The 19797-nt window shown below is 34.1% G+C and overlaps 1 protein-coding gene across 1 annotated transcript in view; it reads right to left on the bottom strand.

Moving 5' to 3' along the window:
• Nucleotides 1-10703, bottom strand: part of LOC139853579 (probable aspartic proteinase GIP2) — a 33243-nt gene extending 22540 nt beyond the window's left edge. Inside the window, exons 1-2 of the mRNA XM_071842964.1 lie at nucleotides 10358-10703; nucleotides 10002-10311 (exon numbers count right to left, since the gene is read on the bottom strand). Coding sequence (XP_071699065.1) covers nucleotides 10002-10311; nucleotides 10358-10703 — 656 coding nt within the window. The remainder of the gene's footprint in view (nucleotides 1-10001; nucleotides 10312-10357) is intronic.
• Nucleotides 10704-19797: the final 9094 nt, after the last annotated feature.

Genomic DNA, 19797 nt, shown 5'->3' with positions numbered 1-19797 from the left:
AACCACACCTTTTAGACTTGTTTATGGAAAAGCATGTCATCTTCCAGTAGAAATTGAACACAAAGCATTTTGGGCTTTGAAGACATGTAATCTTGATTTACATGAAGCCGGGCGTCTACGATTAAGTCAACTAAACGAATTAGAAGAATTAAGACATGAAGCATACAAAAATTCGTTAATCTATAAAGAAAGAACGAAGAAATGGCATGATAAAAGAATCAGAAGTTCAAAAGAATTTAAAGAAGGAGACAGAGTTCTTCTTTTCAATTCACGATTCAAGCTATTTCCTGGAAAATTGAAATCAAGATGGTCTGGACCATTCATAGTCAAAAGAGTTTTCCCACACGGAACGATAGAATTAATAAATTCAAATGGGATTGAATTTAAAGTTAATGGTCACAGAGTTAAACACTACATAGATAGTCTGATGGAAGTCGACAACGAATTTAATCACAATTTCGACACCACAGCTAACTAAGTGTGGGGAGAATCAAGTCTTTAAAGGATAATATGTATTTCTGTTAGAGTTAGATTGTCTGTTTTCGTGTAGTTCTCAAAAATGGAACCCGAATGGTCTTTCCCTAGCAGACCCTAAAGAACTAGTCTTCTCCCCCCATTCTGAATTTTTATTTTTTTAGGTTTTTATAAAATGAAGACTGCCTGTGAACTAAACCATGGTCTAATGCTACACGCTTTGATCACTAAACGTAATAATGACACACTACCGAGTGAAATAGTATCAGTAATCAGAGAAAGATTGGACGGAGTTAGAAAAGAATCCAGATGCGAAGATAATAAGTTACAATTTGGTAAAGGAAAATCAAAATCCGCAGCGAAAAGAAGAGCACGACACCTTGAAAGATGTCACAAATGCGGAAAATGGTCACATGGAGGTAAATGTTCAAATAATCAAACCTATTCAAATACCGAATTTGTTACTTTATGCAGAGACGGACCGTTCATATGTTTAGAAGAAAAGACACTGAATGCTCGAGGTTACGCCTATGTAGCCATGGAAAACCAATTAAACCGACTATCTTATGAATGGGATAGATCATATAACTAAGAAATCTATTTCACAGGTATGTTTGTACAGTTTTTATTTTTTATTTTTAACCTTTTGATAATAAACGCTAATTTGTTCGCTATAAAGTATTAAATTGGTATTGAATAAAATTAGGTTTGGCGACCGAAATTATTGATATCATTCAAAAATTTATTACATCACTGCGAAATTTAACGTTTATTCTTAAGGTATAAATATCTTTAATCATTCAACCCAAAATATTTCAAAAAATTCGTCATGAGTTAAATTAGGTCTTGGAACCGAAATTACTTTACCGAAAAGAGGGGCACATATTTTTGATAATATTTGATTGATTAAAGTGGGATAAAAAGCCAAAAAGATTTTTAATTTTATTTTTACCATGTTTTTAAAATTAATATTTAAATCTTAAATTAATATTGTAAACTTTGTAAAAACAATATTTTTAAAATTGTAAATATTTGAAAAATTAATATAAGTTTGGTGTGAATTTATAATATGAATTTTTAAATTAAGTTTGGTGTGAATTTTTAATTTTTAAAATATGAATTTTTAATTTTATGCATTTCAAATTTTAAGTTTGGTGTGAATTTTTAATATTAATTTTGAATTTTATATTTAAGTTGTGTGAATTTAAAAACAAAAATTTACTTTATCTCATTAAGTTAAAAATATGATTTTTAAAATTCGTCGTGAGTTGAAGACTAGGTCTTTGAACCGAAATTGCTTTACCCGAGGGAGGGACGAGAACTTTTATTATCATTATTTTTAATCATATTGAATTAAAGTATGCCAAAAACATTAAAAAACCCAAAAATCTTAGCTTTTAAAATAATCGCTACAAAAAGACAAATTTTAAAATTTTGTCGAAGGACGGACTAGGACATCGATCCGAAACGACCTCGTCCCAAATGACAAGGGAAACAAAATTTTAAAATTAATTACTTAATTGTTTTAATTAGTATAAGATGTTATAAAAAAAAAAAAACAAACAAACTCCGCGAGTCGCGGAGTTTGAAGGGTAATATACCGCGACTCGCGGAGTTCCTAAAATCCAAAAAAAAAATATAAACGCAGAACTGATCAGTCCCCAACCCACAACACAGAAAAAACTGCGAAAATACTGCCGAAAAAACCCGCAAAAACACCCCCAAAATCATAAATTTTAACCGTTAATCATCAAATCTTTTACTAAAATCATGTTGAGAAGGATGCTATCAAGGAATTACTCAAGAAAAACGGTAAATTTCTACACCTAAACACCATTTAATCCAAAAATTAGTGTTCTTGAACAATTTTTTCCCCAATTTGATTTTGATGCTTTTTAGTGTAATTATGCTTAAATTGCTTATGTATTATGCTTGTATAACCTAGATTGATGCTATTTAACATGATTAGAAGCCTTAAACTTCAAATTTTGAGTAATCTAGGGTTTGTGTTCTTGAGCAAATTTGGGGCTTTTTGATATAAACAGGTTATGGCCGATTTTTGTCATGAATTGTTGCTAAATTAAGTAGTGTAACATGTTTAGGTAGTTAAATGATCCAAACTTTGAGCCTAAACATGATTTTGAGAATTAAAGTGGACTTTTTCAAGTCTAAAATTCATGAACTTGATTTTTGAAAGATAATGCCATTTGAAACTTGTTTAATTGCTAGTAATGATTATTTTGACATGTTATTTGAGTTAAATGCTTATGAACTTGGCGAACATTTTCGTATATGCTTATTTGAAAAAGTGTAGATTTGATAAAAATATGAAAATGAGCTTAAGTTTGATATAAATTGATCATGTCATTGTAATTATTTTGATTGATGATTTTGCTGACACTAATGCATATTTGGATGCACAAAAATTGTGTTTGATGTGTTTTGCAGACTGAAAGGGGTGAATCTTCATCCCCAAGCTCGCAATGCTCCTGCTGAGAATGCGGAACAACAGGAGGTGGATAACTTCTATAAACAAGATATACCTCATCCAGTCATGACATTTTCTGATATGCACTTGGAAGATTTGCACCTGAACCTGAGATTTGACAGACTTTGGATAGATTATCCAAAATACCAAAGGGGTTTGCATACTCTTCATTCTAAAGTTGTTGAGGTACCTAGGGTCATAGAATGGGGACCATTAGAAGCTGTAGAATTGGCCGGGCCAATTAGGGAATTACTTGCACAGAGGTATGGTAATTCTACTTTTAATGACTGGGTACGTTTATTCACCATGCGTAGACCTGTATATAAAGTATGGTGTGAAGAATTGTTGTGTAGTATAGAATTAAATGATCGGGTAGCTAGTTTAACCGATCAATCTTTTATTAGATTTTTGTTAGGAGGTTCGATGCGCCACATGTCTTTACTAGACATGGCTCAGGCTTTACGTATATATACGCCTGAGGAGTTAGCATATGCCGATTGTAGAGGGTTGATACTAAATGGTAGAAAGATAGATGAAAATTTTGATACACATGGTGTATGGAGTCAAATGACAAGCCATCACCGATTCAAAGGGGGAAATTACTCTTATTTGGATATAGATAGAGCTGAATTAAGAGTGATTCATAGGTTTTTAGCTAATTCGATTACACAAAGAGGTAAGAACAAGGAAAAGGTAAATGAACAGGATTTGTTTTACCATATGTGTATTCGAGACCCACAAAGCGCTGTAAGTATACCTTATTGTGTGGGTTATTATTTATCAGCTATGGTTAGGGGGATGAGACCGCATAGCATAATAGGAGGTGGTATTTTTATTACTTTGATTGCTGAATATCTCGGTGTGGATATAAGTCGGGGGGGATTATTAGTCGAAGAACCAGAACCCCGCGATACTATAGGTTTAAATGTATACCATGGTGCGAAAGTTTTGAAGAGGCGAAATAACGCCGCAGTACGATACCATGCTAGACATCCACAGGTTGAGAGAAACCAACAGCAAGGTAATGTAGGAGGGGGAAATGAAATGCAAGAAATGCAAAGGTTTATAGCTTCACAGGAGTACGAAAATGCTAGACAAAGAGCATTTGAAGATTGGCAAGTTCATCAAAATCAAATCATAGCTTATTGCCAACATATAGGTAGAAACTATATTCCTACTCCAAAGCCCATATTCCCTCCCTGGTCTATAGAGATTCAACCACCGTATCCTACGTATAACCCAGCCGAAGCATTCTATAGCACCTATGGTTATGCATGGAACCCCTATTGGTATCAGTATCATCCCTAGTCTACTTAGTTTTATTTATTTTGTAATTTGTAATGTTGATACGTTTAATACTTATTTAATATTGTAATAGTTTTTATAATTTTCTAACTTTTATTCTTAGATTTTAATAATTTTTGAATGTGGGTTAATATACCAAACTTCAAAAATATGTATATATGTTTGCAGTTTATCTTATGTACACAACAGGGTAAAACAACGCATTTTCAAAGACTGGCATTAAGTTCAGCAAAAGCAACTAATTTTGACGACAAGATGCAAAATATATGTGAAATAACAACAAGACGGAATGAACAAATGATATGCACCATTTATCATTCAGCAAGCAAACACAAATATGTTTGGAAACTTTGGTAAAATTTAATCATTTTCACACAAATCACCCTCAATAATTTAAATTGTTACTGATTTCTTGCAAATGAGGGCATTGCAAGATCTTAAGTGTGGGAAGGGGTTAAATTCTTTCGGATTTTAAAATTTTTATCTTAAACACTTGGTTACCATTAAAAATATTAGTAACGTAGTAGTTGTATTAGAATCTAGTGCTCTCTGATAATAAAGAACAGCACTAGTCTTATATACTGACTACCCAATTCTAGTAAAAAAATTTCAAAATTTTCAATTAAATGAACTCAAAATCATGTTTATACATATTTATGAACGATAAAACTAGGTGTTAACACCGAAATTATTGTTACCTCAGAAAGGACATAAATTGAGAAACAAACCAAAATGTTAAAATTCATTTAAAATGGAATAGAGGACAATAAAAAGGAAAATAAAAGCCAAGTGTGGGAAAATTCTCCAAGTTATTCAAAACATACGTCACATATTTTTGTACAAATAACTGAAAATACTTTTGCTTTGGACTAAACTAAAAAATTTTACCTGATTTACTGTAAGAAAGATGGATCTACACGATGAATCAATTCCATCATTAAAAGGAAGTAAAGTCTTCTGAAAAAGAAACGCGCTTCTTGATTTAGGTCATGAAGTTGTCGTCCAGACCAGCTGTAGGTTGACGAAAAATCCAGAAAAGTCATCACTAAAATCAGCAGGAAATCCACAGACCTCAGCAATAAACAGGGTCGCCAAGTGGTCAGATTTATCCTAACCATGAGAAGGATTTATCTCGTACAATGGGGGGGCACCATGCAAATTAGCTGGATAAGACTAATGAATCAGATCCCCAGAAAGGATAATCTCCTTAAAAGATCAAAAATCAGCTTTTTAGCCTGATATTACTCAATCCTAGAGATTGACTTTAAAGATTGAGAATTCAAACTCATGGAATTCAATGATATCTAAACTCGAGCTTGAACGAGAAAATATTTTGATAAAATTATAAACCGATTTGTTTTCTGAAAACCCATTTTCAATGCGTTCATTACCATTGAACGTAAAATCCTAGGAATTCACCTGGAATTCATTAGGTCACCTGAACCAAATCGGGTGTCAACCGTAAGAACGGTGGTTGCATAGCATGGTCAAGGACAGGACCTTGTGCCAGACCGAAAAATTATAAGGATGAGCTTTACTATTGCTCCTACCAAGGATAGTAATTGCGTCCGACACGTTATAGACCATAATTAAAAGCATGTCAGGGGACATTGCCTTAACAGTTGCTTGTTCAACGCTTTCCTTTACAACCGGACGGTAGTTTACCAAAAGGTAATATACGGGACAAGTAAACTGGACGTGTTGCTTTCCAAATACAAGGTTAGCAAGTGGGTGACACAAAACCGCAAGTTTTGAGCTAAAATTTTCAAATCTGAAACCCACCAAACCCACACAAATATTTTGCAAACACCGGTAAAGGGTTATTCTGGAAAACTTATCTAGGGTAAAAACTAGATTTAATTTTCAAAAGATCAAATGTTTTCATAAAGATCCAATTTCCTTAATGGATCTAAATTTTTATAGTCATGTGGGACTGTAAACCATATCGTTACTACCATTGTTTATACCGCCGTATAGAAATCACTGATGTACAAAGTGTGAAGAATAAAGAAGTGATTCTAGTATTTCAAGACGATATTGCTTGAGGACAAGCAACGCTCAAGTGTGGGAATATTTGATAATGCTAAAAACGAACATATATTTCATAGCATTATTTCTCAAGAAAGACAAGCTTTTAGTTGCAATTGTTCTATTTACAAGTGATATTCGTTTAAATAATAAAAGGTGAAGACAAAAGACAGATTCGACGAATTGAAGACGCAAACGACCAAAAAGCTTAAAAGTACAAAATACAATCAAAGAGGTTCCAATTATTGATAAGAAACGTCTCGAAATTACAAGAGTACAAGATTCAAAACGCAAAGTACAAGATATTAAATTGTACGCAAGGACGTTCGAAAATCCGGAACCGGGACACGAGTCAACTCTCAACGCTCGACGCAACGGACTAAAAATTACAAGTCAACTATGCACATAAATTTTCTACCTACCCTTCTTCTCACCGCGTTCAAATTTTCTACCACGGTTGTCGGTACTTAACAAAGAACCGGATGTCGATTCTCCCGAGTTTCTTCTACGAGTATCTTCACCAAGAATCAAATCCCTTATAGCTTCAAACGCTAGCTTAGTAGTTCCCGTAGAGCTACTAACCGCGGTAACCGTACCCGACCAAATTTCCGGTAATGATGAAAGCAAGATAAGTGCTTTTAGTTCATCATCAAACTTAATCTCTACCGATTCAAGTCTTGAAATGATATTATTAAATTCATTGATATGATCCGTTGCACTCGTACCTTCCTTCATCTTAGTATTAAACAATTGACGCATGAGAAATACCTTATTTGCAGCTGTAGGTTTCTCATACATGTTAGAGAGTGCTTTCAAGCAAGCAAACGTCGTCTTCTCATTCACAACGTTGTATGCAACGTTCTTAGCAAGTGAAAGACGAATAGCACCCACAGCTTGATGATCCAAAAGCATCCAATCGGCATCGTCCATGCTTTCGGGCTTGGTCTCTAACAAGGGTTGATGTAGCTTCTTTTGATACAAGTAATCTTCAATTTGCATCTTCCAAAAGCCAAAGTCTCTTCCATCGAATCGGTCGATTCTAAACTTCCCATCTTCCTCCATCGTTCCCTTAACGAAACCTTGTGCTCTAGATACCAGTTGTTAGGATATTAGGACCCAAACAACGCTAGTAATTCTACAAGACTACTAGCCGAGTAGTGATTCTATCAAGATCACTCAAACCCACTTAATGAACGAAAGATAATAAATGCGTAAATGTAAGAACGGCACAAGATATAACGTGGTTATATGCAATCGGTGTGATTGCTTTAGTCCACGGACCAACTAGAGAGTGTTTATTACTGAGAATCTGTATTTGGTATGTTACAATTGCATACAATGAGTTCTATATATAGGAGAAAACAAGAACACCATGACAACTAGCTAGGAATCTTCATCATGACAAGTAATCATCTTGTTTACCAACTAGCCATGCTTTCCACCTTGTAATGGCATGATCACAGCCCTAATTTTAGGTGTAAAGTGATTAACTTTGCACCTAAAGTGAAAGGAGGCCAAAGCATGCTCGGATGTAAAGGTTGCAACTTGCCAACTTGCTGCCAGACACCAGATGCGCCGCATCTGATGTGTGATGCGCCGCATCACTTGCTTTTCACGTTCCAGATTCATGTACCAGCACTTGATGCACCGCATCGAGATGGTGATGCGCCGCATCTGACCCCTGATGCACCATATCAGCTCAATGCTCCGCATCAATAAATCTCGGACTATTTTGCTCGATGAATGCGCCGCATCCATGTCAAGATGCCCCGCATTTGACTGCTTCACGCTTCTCGAAATCTGCAAAATCCGTGCAAGTGTTGGAACAATTTTTTTTTTATCGTTTTGTATAAATGTCTCCATAATCTAACAAATCTCCCACTTGGAGACTTTGAACAAAACTCCAATCATATCAATGAATTAACCAAGAACATTAAACCACCTTCGATTACCGCCAAATACCATTTGGGACACGCACGCTCAACACATTCTTCGGATGAGTAGACTTTCGATAAAAGGTCTTCAATATTACTTGTTAAACTTGTAACACCATTCACATCTCTAGCTGGGGTCTTCTCTCATCAATTCATGAGAAGACCAATTGAGGTAATGCAAAACCTCAATTTCTCCGTCGTAACCACCTTAGTAAACATATCGGCAGGATTCTTCTTACCAGGGATTTTCTCCAAGAATAAAGTGCGATCATTTATATGTTGTCGAATAAAATGATACCTTATCTTGATGTGTTTCGTTCGACTATGAAACACTGGATTCTTCCCAAGATGAACCGCACTTTGATTATCACAATACAAGACACAATAGTCTTGTCTTTTACCCAACTCACCTAAAAAGTTCTTCAACCACACTAGCTCTTTAGAAGCTTCCGCAATAGCCATGTATTCGGCTTCGGTGGTTGACAAAGCAACACTCTTTTGCAATCGAGATAACCAACTAATCGCCGTCTTCCCCATTGTGAAAACATAACCCGTAGTGCTTTTCCCCGAATCATCACATCCACCCAAATTAGCATCCGCATAACCTCTAAGTATGAGATTGTTTTTGGAGAAACACAATCCCATATTAGAAGTACCGCATCTGACCCCTGATGCGCCATATCAGCTCCATGCTCCGCATCAATAAATCTCGGACTATTTTGCTCGATGAATGCGCCGCATCCATGTCAAGATGAGCCGCATTTGACTGCTTCACGCTTCCCGAAATCTGCAAAATCCGTGCAAGTGTTGGAACAGTTTTTTTTTTTATCGTTTTGTATAAATGTCTCCATAATCTAACAAATCTCCCACTTGGAGACTTTGAACAAAACTCCAATCATATCAATGAATTAACCAAGAACATTAAACCACCTTCGATTACCGCCAAATACCATTTGGGACACGCACGCTCAACACATTCTTCGGATGAGTAGACTTTCGATAAAAGGTCTTCAATATTATTTGTTAAACTTGTAACACCATTCACATCTCTAGCTGGGGTCTTCTCTCATCAATTCATGAGAAGACCAATTGAGGTAATGCAAAACCTCAATTTCTCCGTCGTAACCACCTTAGTAAACATATCGACAGGATTCTTCTTACCAAGGATTTTCTCCAAGAATAAAGTGCGATCATTTATATGTTGTCGAATAAAATGATACCTTATCTTGATGTGTTTCGTTCGACTATGAAACACTGGATTCTTCCCAAGATGAACCGCACTTTGATTATCACAATACAAGACGCAATAGTCTTGTCTTTTACCCAACTCACCTAAGAAGTTCTTCAACCACACTAGCTCTTTAGAAGCTTCCGCAATAGCCATGTATTCGGCTTCGGTGGTTGACAAAGCAACACTCTTTTGCAATCGAGATAACCAACTAATCGTCGTCTTCCCCATTGTGAAAACATAACCCGTAGTGCTTTTCCCCGAATCATCACATCCACCCAAATTAGCATCCGCATAACCTCTAAGTATGAGATTGTTTTTGGAGAAACACAATCCCATATTAGAAGTACCGCATCTGACCCCTGATGCGCCATATCAGCTCAATGCTCCGCATCAATAAATCTCGGACTATTTTGCTCGATGAATGCGCCGCATCCATGTCAAGATGGGCCGCATTTGACTGCTTCATAATCTAACAGAGGAGTTGAAACAGTTTTTTTTTCTTTCTCGTTTTGTATAAATGTCTCCATAATCTAACAGAGGAGTAAGGTAATAAGGACCGTTTCCAAATAACAAAACCCCGTTATCCGAGTTACTACTCAAGCATAAAGCTACTATCTTTTCAACAGGATCATTTATATACGCTGGTAACGCGTAATTAGAGGTTGAAAGTGCTAACACACCTAAAACACCTTGAGGAAATGTATTAAATAAATCAGGAGGTGATACTGCAGCAGTAGGATGAGTAGTATAAAGATCAGATGTTGTAACAAGACCGTTATAAAACGGGATCTTGATTTTGTCATCAAAAGTTGGGAGGACGGGTGTATCACACGCGCCAGTAACGGGGTGGACTACGTATATTGGGCATATTTTCGCAATAATTCATGTCGTAGATACTTGAATCGTTCGTTGGTGGAGGGCATGATGGGTTGTTGTATGCGAAAGTGTTTTGAATATCGGTGCATTGATTACTGTCGCATCGAACAAGAACAGGGCAAGCTTGGCAACTTTCTTGATTTGGTAAGCCGCTGTGCCATGTGAATGGTGCGTCGAGATCTATAAGGAGATCTTGTTGGGTGTATTGAGAGTTTTCGAAATATGGTTGTACGCTATAGAGAGGTGATTTAGCTGCATCCGTACGTTTTGTAACAGGAAGAACTAACAATGAACTTGTTGCTAGGGCTTCATGTTGAAGAAGGATAAAGGGTAGAATGGTAGCAAGTAGTTTTATTAGAAATCGCATTGTGTTCGAAAGTTTGTATGTTTTTTAATGTGTGTTGTTTTTGAATGTGGACGAAGCAATTTTATACCATGTGCAGGGCGATTTTTGCGTGTGTTAGATCTGTTTTGTTTCATTTCTAAGGGAACCCCTAAGGTAGTGTGAAGAATAAGAATCAAGTGTTTGCCTTTTTGATAATTTGTAGTTTTGCTAATATGGAATTGTAAAACCAATTCCAATCATGACGCCTTCCTCAACATTTTTTCTGTGTTACATCAGTTTTCTCACTCCTCCTTCCTCACCACTTCCTCTCATAACACTCCCATAATACACCATTGTCAACCATGACATACTTTCTCTCAATCGCATACTCCACAAAATTAATTAAATAAGTTAAAGTACAAGTTGTTTTATGCTATGCTACAAATAAATATTGCAAAGAAATATGAGAGAGAATGTCATGGATTATGCTTGGGGATGACATGGTGCAGAACGAGTAACGTGAGGGCGGTTTGAGGGCTTGTGAGGGCTTGACAATGCCAATGGAGCCCTCGGATGACATGTTTGATGACGGTTCCCATGGCTTGCCATTGGAATTGGTCTAAGTAATTGTTTTCGTTATTATTGGCAAAAAAAAAAAATTAAATAAATAAAAAAAAATCTCTACAACCACTCCACGTCACAGTCAACAAAGTGAGTTGTCTTAAGCATGTTTCTGGGTGAAGGTTTGTTTTATTACTATCTGTTTTTAATGTTTGTAATCTTCATCATCTCCTCGCAAGTTTTATTTTAATTGATTTATATCATTATATTCAAAAAATAATAAATGGTTTAATCCACGACGTTTGAGCATGGGTTTAATTGATGACGGTATAATAACAAACTCAGTAATATTGCTGACATCAAGGTGTACCTTCCGAATAAGAATATTTCTATATACGGACAACTTGATTAAAAATGAAAATATATAAAAAATAATAAAATTGATAACTTGAATAAAAAGGTATGCACTTAACGGGTCAAAGGCTAAGGTTCAAATTACTTGAGTATCGATCCATTAACAACTTTGTCAAATTCAGAATTCAAAACGGAGTAATACAAACAAAGCACGCATCTTTTAGAAGTTTTAATGTGAAGTAATACTCCGTATAGTGTATCCGGTCAAACTGATTACATGGTTGCTAAATGTGTGGGTCAAAGTCCAAGTTAGAACGAGAGCATGTAACCATAATCGTATCTTAAGTATCCCGTAAACCCGTAATCATATCAGTTCGTCTAGAGCAACGAGTGTAATTCCTGATATAAGAATATGTAGCAAAATAAATCCGAGTGTAATTCATGATATTCATTATATGTAGCAAAATCTAAGTTATCGTTGAACTTAAATTTATAAACTGTTAAAGTTTCAAACTTATAAAAAAACATATTTTTATAAAGTGTTAAAGTTTCAAACTTATTAAAATACATATTAAATATTAAATATAAGGGATGAGTGTAATTTGTAGTATTAATGTGCAAGGCACTAACATATAACTATATGGCCAACTTCAGTTGAGCCTTCGGGGTCACACACATATACACCGAGACGTCAAATAAAATATATATATGATGTATATATATTACTCAAGCAACAAAATAGTAAATCGAAATTAATTCATTTACTATTCATATGAATAGTAAATGAAACCAAATTAATTAATTTACTATTCACATGAAAGCGACATGATAGAAATTATTAATTATAAGTTACATAACATAACCCTAAAGTATTTGAGAAATACGACTTTTTAAAAACAAATCAAACAGAAAATAATATTTGGATTGATATCATATATTAAAAGTAGATTTGCAAAGATTTAGATTAATATCAAATTTTAAAAAGTCTACTTGTGTGATTGCTCAAGAAAACAGACAAAAACCATAAAAGGCATTTTAATAGTAATATGAAAAAGAGGATTAAATATCAACTCTCGGTACTCATTTTTTCACACAATTTTTGGTATTACACAACAACTAAAAGTCGCATGCTTATTACAACCAAATTCTCCACCACTGGTTCTGTTTGAAATCAAGGACATAATTATATACTGAGTATTATCATTTTAATTGTTTTCACAGTTAATCAATGGTTGATTAATTTGTTACTTGGGTTTGGACTAGCATCCATTGGCATTGTTTGAAGTGTAGTGTGGACTATCCAAAGAGGCGATCATACTCTTTGATCGTAAGTTTCTCTCCGTTCATCAGTTTCTTCAAGAAAGGTATATCGTTAATCTGATTTTAAAAGTACACACGGTTTTCCAACAGTGGTATCCGAGCCGCTTTTACACCATCTTAATTGTCGCGTGATTTTCTTTAGATTTAGCTTTGTGGTGAATTGGTAACAGTCAAAACATGTATGGTTTTGAAAGTCAACTTTGTTGATTACCTCATGACGCACGAATAAGATCTGGAAAAAATCACTGTTATAAATTTTGAATTTATTTATTATGGCTTGAATAGTTGTTGTTTATTTCATTCCATGGTTGCACACATGCATTATAACCATGGACAAGCCATATGTAGGTTTTAATAATGTAGTTATTAAAATTATGATTGCACACATAGTCCATAATGCCCCGACATATGTATGATTGTTGTGATTTTTGATTACGGCAATATTAAGTCATATTGATTATTTATTTTTTATAAGAAATGCCATTTTGAAGCTAAAGTTGTATTATAGTTATTTTTCATTTTCATAGTATTTCATTTAAGTTTATTCTAAATTGTAAAAGTATTAGATTAGTTGTATTTTTTAATTTTAAATAAATGTAATAAGATGAAGATTAAAGATAAGGATGCAACGTGGAGTTTGACTTAGAAGATGGCGAACAGGTCAATTTGACAACAATGACGTTTGTCAAGTTTTTACTTGATTCTTGAATTAAGTGGGAGCTACGATATTACCCTTAGTTTGACCTCTTGATCCCATGTCGGCTCATGGGATCAAGCATAGAATTTTTGGGCTAGGCTATGTGTGTGTGATGCATGGTTGCGTTTTAATTTTGCATTTATATATAATTGTTGATTAGAATATATATGCTAAATGTTTTTGATGAAAACATTAAGTAAAACCGGTAACGAGTTTCAAATATTAAAATTGATGATTTTAAAAGGTTAAACTCTAACGAGTTTAAAGTTAAATAATTTTAAGACTCAAGTTATATATGTTTTTTATGAAAACATTAAATAAAACTCTAAACGAGTTTCAAAGATTAAAATTGATGATTTTAAAATAAGTTAAACTCTAACGAGTTTAATGTTAAATGATTTTGAAAGTAATATATATGGACGACATCTTTTAAAACTGTTTTAAAACGATACACGTTTGTGTATTTGTTATTTTTATATCCTATAAATTAAATAACAAATTAGATCACAAACATAATCGACATATACAATTGGTTAAAATATTTTTTAACTAATAGTGTAGCGAATCTTGTGTGCATGCATTATTCGTTGACACAAACTTTTTTCAAAATACCCGTCAAATTTAAGTCATGTCATCCAATGAGCTTGCAAACACTCCTCGTTATTTTTCTGATCTAGTGAGACTAAGCTGAATTATAGCCACGAGGTGGATTTTTCGATCTAGTGAGACTAGCGTGAATTTCCATTGTTTCCAAATTGGACGACTTAATCGTATTCACGGTGAGACCTGAGTTCGAGGCAATGATGGGACAAACATGCCATTAGATAATAGTAGTTTGTTGGACTACAAATATCTCTAGGTCCCATAAAGATCTAAGAGTTGTACTTGTAATGCAATTGGTACCCGCTACCTACCAATAGACTCCATAACTGCTAGCTGATCAACAGATGTGGCTATGGAACCTCTATGTGGATCTTAGACTTTCTTAAATTAATTGTTTTTTAAAAATATTATAAAAACTTGGGTAGTTAATTAATTAAAGCTCAATATCGAAAATACTAAATTGAATCTTATATCTGTTGTAGATGTCAAATAATCAAAAATGTAAACCAAAACACACTTCCTTCTTTGTTGGAGAAGGATAAACTCAATGTTCAGACTTCCTAGACTGGCACTGCAACCTGAGAATTGTTCTCAAGAATAATTAGAAGTTGAATAAAGTTTAGAACCCATATCCTTTCTTCCTGTTGTGGCAGTTGCTGCTGCTCAGCAAAATGATTATCGAATGTTGTTCGATGATCAGGAAGAAATAGGATTGAAGGGTGAAAAAGAATAAGCCAAATACTTTGTGAAAAGAAAATGACAAATCATTTGCTAAGAAAAATATTCCACCTTCCAAGAAGGAAAGCCCAACAAAAGATGCCGAATATTTCCATTGTGGAAAGGTTGGCAATTGGAGAAGGAAGTTGTCCTATCTTTCAATCTGAGCTGAGAAAAGGCAACACTGGTGAGACTAGCAAATCAAGTATATTCCATATATAGTTATATACTTCTTCTAGTGATTCCTGGATCTTTGTTAACTGATTGTGGCCTTCACACCTGTAACAATATGAAGGGAATGAGAAGAAATAATAGACTGAAGAAAGACACACTGGATTTGCAAGTAGGCAAGGGGGATCAATCTTTTGTTAAAGCTATTGGTACCTCTGAACTTACTTCTCTAAGTGGTCTTATTATTTTGTTGGAACAATAGCATTATGCTCTCAATACTGCGAGCGACATAGTTTGATAGGTGTTAGTATTGAACTTGCATTTACACACTTAGGTATTTTAGTTTCTAAGGATAATATATTTATCTTAATACCTATCCACGTGATGGTATTTTTGAAATTGATATGCATAGTGTAATTTCAAATGAGAATTCTGTGTATACCTACATCGCCAAAGTCTTCAAGCAAGACTTGAATAAGACTTATCTATGACATTGTCATATTGGTCATATAAACAAACAATGCATTTCAAAACTCCAATCTAATGAACTTTTGGAATCAACTGACTCTGAGTCATTTGATGTATGCGAGTCATGTTTATGTGAAAAGATGACAAATGATTCTTTCTTCTATTTAGATAAAAGAGCTAAAGATCTTTTAGGACAAATACATACTGTTGTATGTAGCCCTTTAAGAACAATGTATAGATTTAGTTAATTTTACTTCATTACATTTACTGATGAGTACAGTAGCTATGATTATGTTCACGTGCTGAAACATAAACATAAAGCTATTTTAACATTCAAAAGTATTCCAAAATGAAGTAGATAATCAGCTTTGAAAGACCATTAAAGCACTTCGCTCCGATGGAGTAAGTAAGTTTATGAATCAAGAGTTTTTTGGACTACCTAAAGAATTGTGGGATTGTCTCATAGTTCACTCTACCTTATACACCACAACACGACGGTGCGTCTGAGTAAGAGGAATTGAACATTACTAGATATAGTTTAATTTATGATGAGTCTGATTTCTCTACTACCGTCTTTTAGGGATATGCATGAGAATCTGCTGTAGGCATACTCAATGTGATTCCAACTATGAAGGTAGAAAAGACACCATATGAGTTATGGCATGGGAAGAATCCCAAGTTGTCTTATCTGAAAGTCTGGGGTTGTAAAGCGTACGTGAAGCATGACACTTCAAACAAATTAGAACCCAGAACTATCTAATGTTACTTTGTACGATACATAAAGGAAACAATGGGTTACTACTTTTACTACCAAGCTGAAGACAATGTGTTTTCTGCTAGGTCTGCTGAATTCCTGGAAAGAGATCTTCTCTTACAAGAAGTCAGTGGGAGTAAAGTAGATCTTGAAGAAATTCAAATACTTTAAAGTAACATACCTTCAATAAGCACTAGCAATCCACACGTTGAAACTGAGCGCACTATTGGTGATCCAGAACGTGTTATACCTGTACTTTATAGATCTAATAGAACTCATCGGCTTATGAGGTTTAATTATCTGATTAATTCAGATAAACCTCAACTAAGGGATTATGATGAACCCTCTAGCTGCGTGAGGCCATATCAGATCCTGAATCTGAAAATGACTAGATTCTATGAATACAAATATGCAGTCCATGAAGGATAATCAAGTATGAGACTTGATTGATCTTCTACCCAATTGTAAGACAATGAGGTAAAAATGGGTCTTCAAAGGAAGACTGATATGGACGGTAATGTAAACACTTTTAAAGCTCGATTGGTGACAAAAGGTTATGATGAAAGTTTTTCACCAGTCGCGAGCCTTAAAACAATTAGGATACTTATTGCCATGGTTACTTTTCATGATAATAAAATATGGCTAATGGATGTCAAAACCGCTTTCCTAAATGGCGACCTAAGCGAGGACGTATATATGGTTCAGTCGGAAGGGTTTATGAATTCTAAGCATCCTAATAAAGTATGCAAGCTTCTAAAATCCATTTATGGATTAAAGCAAGCATCCAGGAGATAGAATCTTAAGTTTAATGAGAAAATCAAAGTGTTTAATTTTTCTAAAAACCAAGATAAGCCCTGAGTTTACATCAGAGCTAGTGGGAGCAAAGTAGTCTTCTTGATCTTATATGTTGATGACATATTACTTATTAGAAATAACATTCCAACTTGCAAGATGTCAAGTCTTGGCTTGGAAAATGTATTTCCATAAAGGATCTTGATGAAGTTACTTATATTATTGGAATGAGGATCTATACAATAGATCCAATTGGCTTATTGGTTTGAATCAAAGTACATACATTATGTTGCAGAGATTTAGCATGCAAAACTTCAAGCATGGAGCTTTGCCAATGCAAAAGGACATAACCTTGAGAAAGTCTCAAAAGTCCTATCACAGCAGATGAGATGAGACAAATGAAATGTATCACATATGCTTCGGCTATATGATCCATTATGTATTCCATGATATATACTATACTCGATGTTTCGTTAGTTTTGAGTTTGACGAGTCATTGTCAACATAATCCAGGTGAAGTACACTGAATTGTTGTTAAAAATATTCTTTAGTATTTGCATAGTACTAATGATATGTTTTTGGTTTACAGTGGTTTAGAAGAAGAGTTAAGTATTAAGTTTTATACTGATTCTAGTTTCCAAACTAATCAAGATGATTCTCAATCCAGTCACGTTGTTTCTTTGTCATGATGGGCAAGACATTTGATTGGAAGAGCTCTAGGCAGAGCACTATTGAACAATTTACAACAAAAGCAGAATACATTGTTGACTGAGAAGCTGCTCAGAAAGCTGTCTGGATAAGGAAGTTTGTTGTTATACTCAGAATAGTACACAACATTTAATCTTCTATGATATGTACTATGATAGTTCGAGTGTTAATATACTTTTGAAAGAATCACATGTACATAAAAGTATCTGGCACATTCTTCAAAAGTTTGACTACATTCATTAAGTCATTAAGAGGAATGATATTAGTATTCTTAAAGGTTCGTACAAATGATAATGTGGATGACCCGTTCATGAAGCCCATGATGCACAATAAGCATGACGATCATTCTAGTAATACTGGACTTCGTTATGCTGTTGATCTTTTTCATTTGTAATTTAGTATTTGGATATTTTTGGAACATTAAGCAGTTTTATATTAATGAATTGATATATAGTTGGTATGATCGTTTTCATTTATATCACTGTGTTCAATATTAGCATGTTTAATTCATGAATAATTGTCGACTATTCAAAATCTCCATAATCAATCATGTTATGGGAATAACATGAATTAAGATTAATATGAAGTTTTGGTTATATTTATTGATGATAAATAGTTAACTTGTAGAGACCAAAATTCATATGTATTCATTGATGATGAATATTGGAATGACCCATCCGAGATGTCACTACATGGATCATTGTCAGTAGTGAATCTTTTAGTGATTATGTCTTTATGTCCTTAGACTTGAGATGCACGCCAGTTTTGATGTGTGAAACATTGCACTTTGATATGGTTAAACGATGTCCTGAATAAGGCTGTTATAAAGGCCATTATTGGGTATAATGTAAAGCTCGTGATAGACACGTGTATGCAATATAGGATTTATTCCTCTAAAATGTTTGGAGTTAGATACTTTTTGAGCTCCTTGATGAATGAATAAGATATTTGTGTGGCCGCACCCAGATGTAATTAAGATGATACTTAATTAATTTGGTGATCTAAATCAGTTCTAAGATCGAGAAACAAAATTGTTAAACAAATGAGAATGATCGATGATCCATATCTCAAGTTTAACTAAAGTATCTAAAACAAAAGGACGAATGACATTTAAAACTTACCATAAACAGTTTCGAGAAACTACCCTCACATGAATTTGGGGAAAATGACGTGTTGCTAGACGCTTACCATTGTTTGTATAGTTACTTGGTGTTGTGCCATGCACAAGTGGGAGTCTGTAGAATTAATGTGCAAGACACAACATATAACTATATGGCCAACTTCAGTTGAGCCTTCGGGGTCACACACATACCGAGACGTCAAATAAAATATATATATGATGTATATATATTACTCAAGCAATAAAATAGTAAATCGAAATTAATTCATTTACTATTCATATGAATAGTAAATGAAACCAAATTAATTAATTTACTATTCACATGAAAGCGATAGAAATTATTAATTATAAGTTACATAACATAACCCTAAAGTATTTGAGAAATACGACTTTTTAAAATCAAATCAAACGAAAAATAATATTTGGATTGATATCAGATATTAAAAGTAGATTTGTAAAGATTTGGATTGATATCAAATTTTAAAAAGTCTACTTGTGTGATTGCTCAAGAAAACAGACAAAAACCATAAAAGGCATTTTAATAGTAATATGAAAAAGAGGATTAAATATCAACTCTCGGTACTCATTTTTTCACACAATTTTTGGTATTACACAACAACTAAAAGTCTCATGCTTATTACAACTAAATTCTCCACCACTGGTTCTTTTTGAAATCAAGGACATAATTATATACGGAGTATTATCATTTTAATTGTTTTCACAGTTAATCAAGGGTTGATTAATTTGTTACTTGGGTTTGGACTAGCATCCATTGGCATTGTTTGAAGTGTAGTGTGGACTATCCAAAGAGACAATCATACTCTTTGATCGTAAGTTTCTCTTCGTTCATCAGTTTCTTCAAGAAATGTAT

Source organism: Rutidosis leptorrhynchoides, chromosome 6, assembly GCF_046630445.1.
Source record: "Rutidosis leptorrhynchoides isolate AG116_Rl617_1_P2 chromosome 6, CSIRO_AGI_Rlap_v1, whole genome shotgun sequence".
In the NCBI taxonomy this organism is placed as follows: Eukaryota; Viridiplantae; Streptophyta; class Magnoliopsida; order Asterales; family Asteraceae; genus Rutidosis; species Rutidosis leptorrhynchoides.
This window is presented reverse-complemented; position numbering and strand designations above follow the sequence as displayed.